This window comes from Oncorhynchus tshawytscha, linkage group LG04 (genome assembly GCF_018296145.1).
Source record: "Oncorhynchus tshawytscha isolate Ot180627B linkage group LG04, Otsh_v2.0, whole genome shotgun sequence".
Lineage (NCBI taxonomy): Eukaryota > Metazoa > Chordata > Actinopteri > Salmoniformes > Salmonidae > Oncorhynchus > Oncorhynchus tshawytscha.
In genome coordinates, this window is record NC_056432.1 from 38,139,146 (window position 1) to 38,152,041 (window position 12,896).

At 39.9% G+C, this 12,896-nt stretch overlaps 1 protein-coding gene across 1 annotated transcript in view; it reads right to left on the reverse strand.

The window, feature by feature from the left end:
• The window catches only part of zmat4a (zinc finger, matrin-type 4a), a 145,091-nt gene extending 132,701 nt beyond the window's left edge, over positions 1–12,390 (reverse strand). The window contains exon 1 of the mRNA XM_024418010.2: positions 12,163–12,390. Within this exon, the coding sequence (XP_024273778.1) occupies positions 12,163–12,249 (87 nt within the window). The 5' untranslated portion in view covers positions 12,250–12,390. The remainder of the gene's footprint in view (positions 1–12,162) is intronic.
• Between the last annotated feature and the right edge of the window lie 506 nt (positions 12,391–12,896).

The window sequence follows — 12,896 nt, forward strand, 5'->3', positions numbered from 1 at the left end:
GGGGTTGCAGTCACTGCGGTTGCCAAATTTTGGGACATTGCTGTGGAGTAAAGTTTGTCAGCCCTCAGGAGACCCTGCCAAGCCTGCCAAGCCTGTTCACAAGCTGCGTGTCTGGTTCTGTGGATCTAAATGTACAACGTGTGTGTAGTCTGCAGCACGATAAACAAGCAAGTTTTGTAAATTATAGGAAAATGACATGCATATCGTAATTCCGCAGTTTAAGTGTGCTTAATGAACCTTGGGGGCGTACCGAACGGTTCGAAAACATACTGTGTACCGTTGCATCCCTATTAATAACATACATAAAGGCTTGATGATGTAAACACAAATGTATTAACACTTAGGGAATTATCACTAACAGCTAAAACAAATCAACCTTAAAGACATGTGTAAACCATATATTTCCTTTTATTTGTACATTTCAAAACAATACAAATACATTAAGTTTCAAAAAGTCAAGCAATGCAATTACATTGAAAATTACACAGGGCTGTGAATAGTGTCGCTTGTCCCTGAGTTGTCGGACAAGTGTTTCTTGCCTATCTTCCTGCTGGTATGTTTGGTTCCAATCTTAAAAGTAACAACAAAGTAAGTTAGCCTGTCTGTTAGGAAATGCCTTTGTCAAACCATCTGGATAAGTGCATTTCTGTGCTGAAAACCAGAAACTCTAAATGGGAAGATGGGAAACTCAATTCAATTCATATTATTATATTCCTCTTTAATTTACCAATCTTGTGACGTGAATATGAGACGTGGCTGTATCTAGAGGGATTTGTATTTAGCTGAGCCTACTAGCTAGCTACATTTTGGCTAGTTATCAATTTCAGAGAAGGCTACAGTGTGTACTCTAACTCAACACTTAACTACAAACACATTTAAATTACAATGAATAAAGATGAACTTACTTGTCTTTCGCTCTCCAGTGGCAGCACAAGTGGGCATCACATGATCAGCGTCTTGTCAGCAACACTAAAAAAGTTTATTCCGAAAATGTTCCAAATAAAAGTCCCCTTTGTAATAGTAGAAAAGTGTCAATAACCATTCATGATATATGAAAAATAATTATCTAATCATTAACAATGATTAATATTTGTTCATATTTAAGTGACATTTTCATTAAATTGGGGTTTTAAAACATGTTCCAAGGTCAAATAAATGCCCCCAATACGAATCACTGTATACATATTGGCTTAGAGCAAGAACTATTCTGGTTGCCACAGTAAAAGTATTGTATGGAATTTTCAGTAGGGTCTGTAGAATGTATATATGGTGTCATTTCATGGGGCTCTGAATAATACGGAGTGTTGCTGGCCTTTTACTCCACTCCATTGGCGGCCGAATCACATCACGTGCACTTACTGCACTACAAAAAACCTGCTAACTAAACAAGAGTGCAGGGAACGCTCACTGAATTAAAGGGCAACTACACACAAAAATGGAAGTTTCGTAGATTTTACCCAGACCTCAAAAGTAATCCCTGATGTGGTTTAAAGCATTATTGAGAAAAAACAGAATTATATTTGGTTTTTCTATTTAAAAAAGTGTTGAAAAAAACTGAGGTAAACCAGAAAAAAATAGGGCAAATCTGAAACCTGCAAAACAAAGAACTTAATTTTGGGGAGAAAAAAACTGAAGTAGGCAAAACTTTTAAACAGATTTACATTTTAAAAGGCCCTAAAAACGTTTTTTTTTTTTATGTGCCGGACTGCACTTTAGAGTGTGTCATCCTGCAGCACAGCATTTTTGGGGAAGTTGAGGTTGGGTCCAATATAGACTATATACCCAAGAGGGAAAGAGGGTGGGCCATCCTATTAAATGTTTTAGTGAAATATAATATGCAATTTAGCATCGAACCCAATATCCTGGCATTGCAATGCTCTACCAAGATGCATGACAGGGTTATAAATGCTTGGTGAAGCCTCAATTTAATATGATTGATAAGGCCTTTATTAAGTGGTGCTTATGCCACCCTGCCACCCAGGTTTATGTCATATTTGACATAGTGGGTTGTGTCACATTTGACATTGGTGGCTAAGTCACACAGTTATGCCACATCTATGAACCCTTTATAAAGCATGACAAACAGTTATTGATGATTTGTAATACATTTATGTAGCATTTATGATCAAATCAAATCAAATTTATTTATATAGCCCTTCGTACATCAGCTGATATCTCAAAGTGCTGTACAGAAACCCAGCCTAAAACCCCAAACAGCAAGCAATGCAGGTGTAGAAGCACGGAAGGCTTTATGAAGCCTTTATAAGCTGCACGTAGGGTTGGTAAGGGTGGGAAACTTTAAAAAGTTAAGACTGGGAATTTTGCTTAAATTCATCAAAAAGTTAGCTTAAAACAGTGAACCTTTTTTGTGGGATACACATAAGGCAATTCTAGGTCTTGTGGCATATTTTGGTTAAACTATCCCCAATTCATTGGAATTGCAACCCTCTGCATGCACAGTGCATTCTTCCATCACATGTGCAGTGCACTCTTCCATCACATGTACAGCTGATTCTCAAGATCTTGCACACTAATGATATGCTATTGAGCATATCTACTATTGAGCACACTACTACAGTGTCTGAGCCAAGGACTACATGCTTTCTGTTAAGTTTTGATTACAATACTGGGTGGGGTGAATATATTTTATATGACATACATTCTTTTTTTGTTAACTAGTAAATAGTAGCCTACAGCAAAGTGTGTTTAAATCATTTCTAACTTGTTAACATTTTCTGCTAGTTAGGTTTTGCTACCATGTGGGTTTTTGCTCGCTTGAGCCTGCTAACCGAGGAGTGTTAATTCAGCTGTTTCCATACATGTTTCATTTTAAAACATGTATCTTACAAAGGAGTTGTTTAATCTGACTGCTTAACTTTTTATCTGTACATGGAATTGTATTTGGGTTTTTTAAACTAATTTTTTTCTAATCTCTACAGGGAAATGCCACAGGCACTATCTGATGTGTGGAGACATTTCACTAAAGCTAATGTAGGAGGAAAAGCTGTGTACATTTGCAAATACTGTGCCAAATTACATGTAAAGAATGCAACAAAGATGCAGAATCATCTGGCCAAGTGCATAAAGTTCCCTCAGCGCACACAAAAAGCAACCTCTGACAAAGGTCCCTCAAAAGTCCCTCTACTTCCCTCTAAGGTGAAAATGATGAATCAGACACCTTATCGATTGCAACAGCTCATGGTCCTCCTGGAATCAGAAGTTTTTGTTGACTCAATGGCTAGGCATTTAAAATTAAATGTGGAGTGGTGCATATAGTTATGTGATGACATCACGTGCCCCGCATAACTTCAAAAGTCTCCACACAAATCATGGATCAGACATCAGTAATAAGTCAGAAAATAACAGATATCAGGATTAGACAGGGTAATAAATCCCCCCCCCAAAAAAACCTTCCAACTTTGCATCTCAATTCCATCAGGTACTCATTAACTTATCTTTCTGAGTTCATTATTTATTTTGTTCCACCATATTCCCTCACCAGGCCTCAACACCACTTGAGGTATATACAGTTTATGCGCTGTATTCAGAATGCTAAAAGATTATGTATGTAAGCATCTCTCAACGTGACAATAAACGTGAAGTCCCAAAGCAGTGCAATACTGAATCATTGATGGTGTACAATGGCCACCCAACTTACTTTGCAAATTAAGAACAGTTGTCTTTTGCTAATTGTTGCTATGTATAATCAGCAGTGTATCCCTCTGTTCAAGGGTCATGCAACTTGGATGCTCTCCAAATCCACAATTTAGATACCTGTCCAAGACGTTCTAACTCTTAATACAAATAGAGAACAATAGCATCCTGAGGTAGCAGACTAAAGTAGAGTGGTTGTGATAGGAAAGAGAGAGAGAGAGAGAGAGAGAGAGAGAGAGAGAGAGCGATACCGCATTGTCTTGGCAACACATACAATCTCAACTCAGCAACTGCATTAATTCCAGCCTGAATAAGAGACATTGTACATTCAGTAGTAGAGCTCCTGGACTAAGGCCATAGTACAAAAAATGCCTCTGATACAGGGAGGGAACCACATGCGAACTAAGAGAGAAGTGAGAGGGTGGTAGGAAGGAATTAATTATCAAATAGCTAACATTGAGTATGTTTCAAAAACTGCATGTAACAGCAAACAATGCAATGAGGCTGATTACACGTGTACTATGATTTCATTAGCCACTCCAACTCCAACTGCTCTTAAACGCTAGTAAAAGCAAATGCATGCTTTTCAACCGTTCGCTAAACACACCCGCCCGTCCGACTAGCATCACCACCCTGGACGGTTCCGACCTAGAATATGTGGACAACTATAAATACCTAGGTGTCTGGCTAGACTGTAAACTCTCCTTCCAGACTCATGTGAAACATCTCCAATCCAAAATCAAATCTAGAACCGGCTTTCTATTTCGCAACAAAGCCTCCTTCACTCATGCCGCCAAACTTACCCTAGTAAAACTGACTTTCCTACCGATCCTCGACTCATCATCTACAAAATAGCTTCCAACACTCTACTCAGCAAACTGGATGCAGTCTATCACAGAGCCATCCGGTTTGTTACCAAATCACCTTATACCACCCACCACTGCGACCTGTATGCTCTAGTCGGCTGGCCCTCGCTACATATTCGTCGCCTGGCCTGACTGGCTCCAGGTCATCTATAAGTTTATGCTAGGTAAAGCTCCGCCTTATCTCAGTTCACTGGTCACGATAACAACACCCACCCGTAGCACACGTTCCAGCAGGTATATCTCACTGATCATCCCCAAAGCCAACACCTCATTTGGCCACCTTTCCTTCCAGTTCTCTGCTGCCAGTGACTGGAACAAATTGCAAAAATCACTGAATTTGGAGACTTTTATTTCCCTCACCAACTTTAAACATCAACTATCTGAGCAGCTAACCGATCACTGCAGCTGTACATAGTCCATTTGTAAATAGCCCACCCAATCTACCTACCTCATCCCCATGCTCTTTTTATTTTATTTACTTTTCTGCTCTTTTGCACATATGTTTCTCTACTTGCACATCATCATCTGCTCATTTATCACTCCAGTGTTAATTTGTTAAATTGTAATTATTCGCTCCTATGGCCTATTTATTGCCTACCTCCTCATGCCTTTTGCACACACTTTATATAGACTTTCCTTTCTCTACTGTGCCATTGACTTGTTTGTGTTATTGGCATGTTTGTTTTTTCCATGTGTAACTCTGTGTTGTTGTCTGTGTCACACTGCTTTGCTTTATCTTGGTCAGGTCGCAGTTGCAAATGAGAACTTGTTCTCAACTAGCCTACCTGGTTAAATAAAGGTGAGAAAAAAGACTGTGGCACTATTTATCTATTTATAAATGATCTACTTCATCTGGATTATATAAATATGCACATCCTTCTCAAGTACTTAAATCGTTTGAGTTCAGTAAACAGTGCTCAACTCTCCACCCCAAGAGCTTACTGGAGGTCAGATAGAGTGCATTGTGAGCACATCTACACTAAGTATACCAAACATTAGGAACACCTACTCTTTCCATGATGTAGACTGACCAGGTGAATCCAGGTGAAAGCTATGAACCCTTATTGATGTCACTTGTTAAATCCACTTCAATTAGTGTAGATGAAGGGGAGACAGGTTAAAGAAAGAGTTTTAATCATTGAGACAATTGAGACATAGATTGTGTGGCATTCAGAGGGTGAATGGGCAAGACAAAATATTTAAGTGCCAGGGTATGAACAGGGTATGGTAGTAGGTGCCAGGGGCATTGGTTTGTGTCAACAACTGCAAAACTGCTGTGTTTTTCATGTTCAACAGTTTCCCATGTGTATCAAGAATGGTCCAACTCCCAAAGGAGAACTGTGGGAAGCATTGGAGTCAACATGGGCCAGCATTCCTGTGGGACGCTTTCGACACCTTGTAGAATCCATACCCCAATGAACTGAGGCTGTTCTGATGGGAAAAGGGGGGTGCAACTCAATATTAGGAAGTTGTTCCGAGCCCCCTGACCATCCGCGCAAGAAAAGGTTGGCCTGTGACTGAATCTAGTTGATGATCCCTGCCTATGGGCCCTGGTCAAAACTAGTGCACTATGGCTGCATTTAGACAAGCAGCGCAATACTGATATTTTTGGTCTTTTGACCAATCAGATCAGCTCTGAAAAAGATATGATGTGAAAAGATCTGATGTGAATGGTCAACAGACCAATTACTGGTAAAAGTATCAGAATTGGGCTGCCTGTTTAGCGCAGCCTTTGTAGGGCATTGGGTGCCTTGTGAACGCATACTTAGACATCTCTACCAGTGGATCTCTTCAGTGGATCTCCCAAGAGAATGGACTAACCAGGCCACATTATATACTGAGGCAGCAGCACACTCAGATACTGGGCTTTAAATGGGGTATCTCAGGCTGCTGAGCATTGAATACAGGAATATATAGAATACCAACAACTCATAACCATTACTACCATTGCAGCAGTATTGTCAATCTACATCCAATATTCTAAAGTGTTTGCCTGAAGGACAAAGCAGACTGAGTTGACGAACGTTTAAAAACAGCCGGTGGCCGTTCTGTCGCCTCTGACCACAGAACATCCGCTGTAATTTTTCTGTTAATTTCCCGATGATTCTACATGTTGAATTGCAGGACACGCAGCATGTAATACACAGCACAGGGCTGACGTTTGTTGTGGTTTGTCTTTGTCTTTTATTTAGTTGTAACCCCAGAGAGCTATTTATCTCAATAGAAGACTCTGGTGTGGCCTGCCTACTGACAACAGAGCAGTTGAGCGAAAACATTACAGTACAGTCTGGGCAGTGTGCCTACAGTAGACTACACCTCAGCACTATCATCAGACTGGTGTCGGGCCAGTGACAGAGACATTTAGGTCGAGTGTCAAGTGTTTAGTCACTTGAGTGTGTGTGTGTGTGTGTGTGTGTGTGTGTGTGTGTGTGTGTGTGTGTGTGTGTGTGTGTGTGTGTGTGTGTGTGTGTGTGTGTGTGTGTGTGTGGTTATATTATGACTCTGGTCTATTTAATCACTTATATTTTCTCCAGTTACTGTAGATTACATTTAGATTACTTAGCCAGAAAGGGTAAATAGCCTGATGTAACACTGGTGTCCATAAACCTGTTGTAAAGGACCATGCATACAGGGGCGTGTGCTTGGGTTCCGGGAACACTGATGCCTTTATAGATTTCAAAGTAAATCAAGCCTAAATGGATGTCTTCCTAAACAAAGCTGGCCTGCTCTCAGCCTGATCCACAAAGGAGCATCAATTATGATTAGGCATACAACAACCCAATCTGATCCATATAATGAGCAAGATTTTAAATACTCGCTCATGCCAGTAACAGCTGATCAATGTGGACAAAGGGATGCCGTTTTTAATTTACTCTCTCTCTCTCTCTCTCTCTCTCTCTCTCTCTCTCTCTCTCTCTCTCTCTCTCTCTCTCTCACACACACATTCGGAAAGTATTCAGACCCATTCCCTTTTTGTTACGTTACAGCCTTTCTCTAAAATGGATTAAACAAAAAATCTACACACAATACCCAATAATGAAAAAGTAAAAATAAGTTATAAGAAAGAAAACAACTGAAATACCTTACTAAAAATCCTCAAGCGAAAACAGGGTTCTAGACATTTTTGCAAATGTATTAAAAAATAAAACCAGAAATACCTTATTTACATAATTATTCAGACCCTTTGCTATGAGACTTGAAATTGAGCTCAGGTGCATCTTGATTCCTTTGATCATCCTTGAGATGTTTCTACAACTTGATTGGAGTTTACCTTTGGTAAATTAAATTGATTGGACATGATTTGGAAAGGCACGCACCTGTCTATATAAGGTCCCACAGTTGACAGTGCATGTCAGAGAAAAAACGAAGCCAGGAGGTTGAAGGAATTGTCCGTAGAGCTCTGAAAAAGATTGTGTCACAGTGGAATCCATCATTCTTAAATGTAAGAAATTTGGAACCACCGAGACTCTTCCTAGAGCTGGCCGCCGGCCAAATGGAGCAATCAGGGAAGAAGGGCCTTGGTCAGGGAGGTGACCAAGAACCCGATGGTCACTTTGATAGATCTCCAGAGTTCCTCTGTTGAGATGGGAGAATCGTTCAGAAGGACAACCATCTCTGCAGCACCCCACCAATCAGGACTTTATGGTAGAGTGGCCAGACGGAAGCCACTCCTCAGTAAAAGGCAAATGGCAGCCTGCTTGGAGTTTGCCAAAAGGCACCTAAAGGACTGTCAGACCATGAGAAACAAGATTCTCTGGTCTGATGAAACCAAGATTGAACTCTTTTGCCTGAATGCCAAGTGTCCTGTCTGCAGGAAACCTGGCACCATCCCTTTGGTGAAGCATGGTGGTGGCAACATCATGCTGTGGGGATTTTTTACGCGGCAGGGAATAGGAGACTAGTCAGGATCGAGGGAAAGATGAACGGAGCAAAATACAGAGAGATCCTTGATGAAAACCTGCTCCAGAGCTCTCAGGACCTCAGACTGGGGCAAAGGTTCACCTTCCAACAGGACAATGACCCGAAGCACACAGTCAAGACAATGCAGAAGTGGCTTCGGGACAAGTCTCTGAGAGTGGCCCAGACAGAGCCCGGACTTGAACCCGATCTAACATCTCTAGAGAGACCTAAAATAGCTGTGCAGCGACGCTCCCCATCCAATCTGACAGAGCTTGAGAGGATCTGCAGAGAATAATGGGAGAAACTCCCCAAATACAGGTGTGCCAAGCTTCTAGCATAATACCGAAGAAGACTTGAGGCTGTAATCTCTGCCAAAGGTGCTGAGTAAAGGGTCTGAATACTTATGTAAATGTCATACTGTTTTTTTTATACATTTGCAAACATTTCTAAAAACTTGTTTTTGCTTTGTCATTATGGGGTATTATGAGTAGATTGATGAGGGAAAAAACAATTTAATCAATTTTAGAATAAGGCTGTAATGTAACAAAATGTGGAAAAAATCAAGGGGTCTGAATACTTTCCAAATGCACAAATTATACTGTATAATTATATATACATACAGTATAATTAGCCTTCTGACAATATTATTAATTTTTTCAGATGCTACTGCAATCTAAGAGTACTTCAGGGAGTTTCACATGATACATTCATCTCCTTTTATTCAATGCCCTTTGACCAGCTCATGTGACACATGTGGAAGTGCCAAGTGCAGTAGCTCGAACTGTTAAGTAGATTTTCTAGTTGGGTGAAGTTGGAGAGTTGGGTGAAGTTGGAGAGCTTGCATGTGCATAGTATATGTGTTGTATGAGTATTAAGTAGGTCCTCACATACATGTAAAACACCCCAAATACACTTCATATTCTGGAACCCTCACATACAGACAACTTTTGAAAAAATCTAGTCCATGTCACTGACAGCAGGCATGCTGCGACAAACAGCACTGTCTTAAGATAATGAAAAACAAAGGCTCACTGTACCAAACCAAAAGGCTCTGATGGATCCACCTTGTGGTTTAGTACAGTGAGCCTCTCCTAAGAGAGTGATAGTAGCAACATTTTACAACTCTGGCAACCGACTGATCAAATTTTGAATCAAGCAGACCGGAGAAAGAAATATTTTTATTGAACAACAGCAGTGATGGGAATTGTCTGGCAAGTAATAATTAAAACTCCAAATACTCCATAACAAGTAAATTGACAAGTGGGGGATTTTAACTGCAAATGATGTTAAAGGATGCATCAAAAATGACACCCTATTCAATATAGTCCACTACTTTTGAACTGGCTCATTTTCATGGATTTGCACTTGTCCAGCTTACTGGCTTGTAAATATCATTTGCTATGATGATGTTATTTTAAATACACCATTAGGATGTTAAAGTTGTCTGAATCTGATGGAAAAGGGTGCCATTTGGACGTAATCCATAGCCTGCAGAGGAAATGGAGGAAACAACCATCCCACTGAGCACAGATGTCAGTTCATCATCTAGTTTTGATTGACATTTGGTTGTTATCAACTAATGTGACAAGAATGTCACGCTGACCATGTAATTGGATTTGGGCTCAAAGTTGGGTGAAAGAATACGAAATTCACTTATGTTGATAACATTTTTTTTTTTTTTAAATCCAATCAATTTTCCACGTTTATTGAACGTCATCACATTTAATTTTCTCATTGAAATTATGAGGAAACAACGTTAATTCAACCAGTTTTTGCCCAGTGAGATAGATTAATTGAGGTTTGAATCACACATTGACCATTGAGGGTGCCATAAACTGTGGGCTGGAGCGACGCATTTATTTTAAATGCTTGAGATATCTTCTGTATAGTTAAATAATTGTAAGGCTGATGGGGGTGACATGATTTGTTATGGAGTTTAGGGTTTGCCCAGGACCCCAATATTTCGAATCTTGGACAATAATAAAGACCACTATAATATCAGAATTGTTGAGAAATGACACTAGGACGTTATGGGGGCTGTTGCATGCCGCTCAATTAAAGTGCAGAAACTGCACTGCAGAAAGAGACGGACATTTGCTATAATGATCTACCCAAAGCTACTGTATCAGTCTCAATGTTATGGTCTTTGTATCTCCGATCCTTTTAGAAAGCCAAATAAAAGATCGACTTTGTTACACAAATTGAAAACCTGAGAGAGGCACAGCAGCATAGTCACATAAGTAAAAAAACTATGCAACAAAAGGAGAGGAAAGCTTTCTCTCAAACAAGACAAGTAAGTCGCTGCATGCGCTCTGGGGGAAGTGGATAAAGCAAAGATAATATAAAAAAATAAAGCAAAGATAATATAAAGCAAACATAATAATGTAGTAAAGATAAAGATAATCTAGACACCACCTGGTGAACACACTTCAAAGTCTTGCACTAATATGTAATATGCAACAATTCCAGATTAACAATTGATGCCTTGTCGTTGAACTTTTATCTAATTAAAATGCTTTTTCAAAGCCCTTGCTGTGGTTCTTTTAATAAGACACGAGACTGGAGGGAAGTCAGGATTGTTCAGTAAAGGAAATACGTGTTTTTTAAGAAAACCTGGCAAATATTTGATGAGAACTATTAAATAGGGCATTATAGCCAGTATAAGATGTTGAGGTGAATTTGATACGCCAAAGTCAGAGGCAGAGAGTGCATTGCGCGCATCCATACATGCATGATTGCCAATCAAATTGGACACAGATAGCTACGAGGTAAACACAGATAGTTAAGAGGTAAATTCCATTCCGGTTTTGTGTGATGTCGCTTTTTGAGAGTGTATGAGGATAATGCCACGTGAAAATGCATGACAAATGACTAAACGAATCCTCATTTGGTGTAGTCACAATCCAATGACGGGATACAATAGAATACTCAAGATAGCCACACACAAACTTCTCAAATACAATGCATTGTGCTGAACAGCGGACAAATGTAAAACCAAACACATGCAAACAAAGGCCAACTAGATTGCCTATATTACAGTTGCCTATGACAGGTGAGTTCAACTCACTTTAACTGGATGAACTATTGGAATCCCATAAATTACATTCATGAAGGTTCGTCTTGACGAAATTATCATAAATATAAATGTAGCAAAAAACAATCTACGTGAAAGGTCCGTATGAGTTAAATAGGCATGGATAGCCGACTAAATGAGAGGAGGAATTGTTTTGCCTCCGATGCCATCCCATCCCACTTTCTAAGCACATTGAGACGCAAAATGATCATCGCCAAAAGTCCAAACTATCGATTTAAATGTCGAACTTAAATAGGTCTGCATCATATCACACCGAGTGTTTATGAAACCGTTGAATGAGATTGGCAATTTAAGCGCATCATTTAACCTCCGCATCAGGCTACCCGGTACTTCCAAACACGGTGTCATGAATCCATCATCAAATAGCCTAGATGGAGGAGAGGAGGACACTGTTTCTCGTTACGCTGGCTCATGTGCACATCGAAAATCTTCAGGCATTGTCAAAAAGGATGCTGATATTGCACGCAGCGCAGCGGGCATGCAAAACTGACCACGAAAGAGCTGAAAACAATAAAGACAGTTCTAGTTTTATAGTCTCGTTCTCTGTCTATAGAGATGGAAAGCGATCTTAGTTTGGTAACCGATGTAAGTAAAACGGAAATCAAATCACACATAGGCTAAGTAGCCTAATGCATGTCTGAGATGTACCTGTAACTCCAAACTGTAACCCTGGTACAAGTGTGTCGGGAACACCGTCAATTGATGTTGCACTTGTAGGGAAACTGTGTAATCCATTGACCAGATCAGCGAAACGTGTGTACAAAGCAGAAGACGCTTCCACAGCTGTTTGCAGTACTATGCCGTAGTACAACCGTCGACTGTTCTCCGCCCCGCTTCTTCCTCATTGGTCGTTTGGCAGTAGTAGTCCAGCCAGCAGTCTACTTGTGTAGAGCCAGGGCCGTGCTACCAAACGGGCAGGTAGTGCACGTGCCCCGGGGTCCCCTTTATAGTAAGCATTGCATGCATCTATAATCACATTTGCGTAGTGGCATACAGTTGAGCAGACACGTTTTTAGGATTTCCACACATGGGGATTTTTGTTGTGGCAGGGTCTGGGGAAAAAAGGGCATTTTATAAAAACATGTCATGTCATTTGCATGATAGAACACATTAGCAGAATAATATTTTATTCCACACAAATGGACAAATGCAGGCTACTACTGTGCAACTCGCTATTCAGGTAGGATGCCATTTTTTTACTTTATTTTTTCATATTTATAATAATTTGTTTGATCATTATTATTACTGTATATCATTGTTATTATTGTATACCTATTTATTCATCTAAACCAGTTCTTTAAATATGAAAAACATGTTTTGTTTCATTCTGTTGAGACATTTTCGTTGGATAAATTAAGTTTGATCTGTCTTTTTAATTGTGT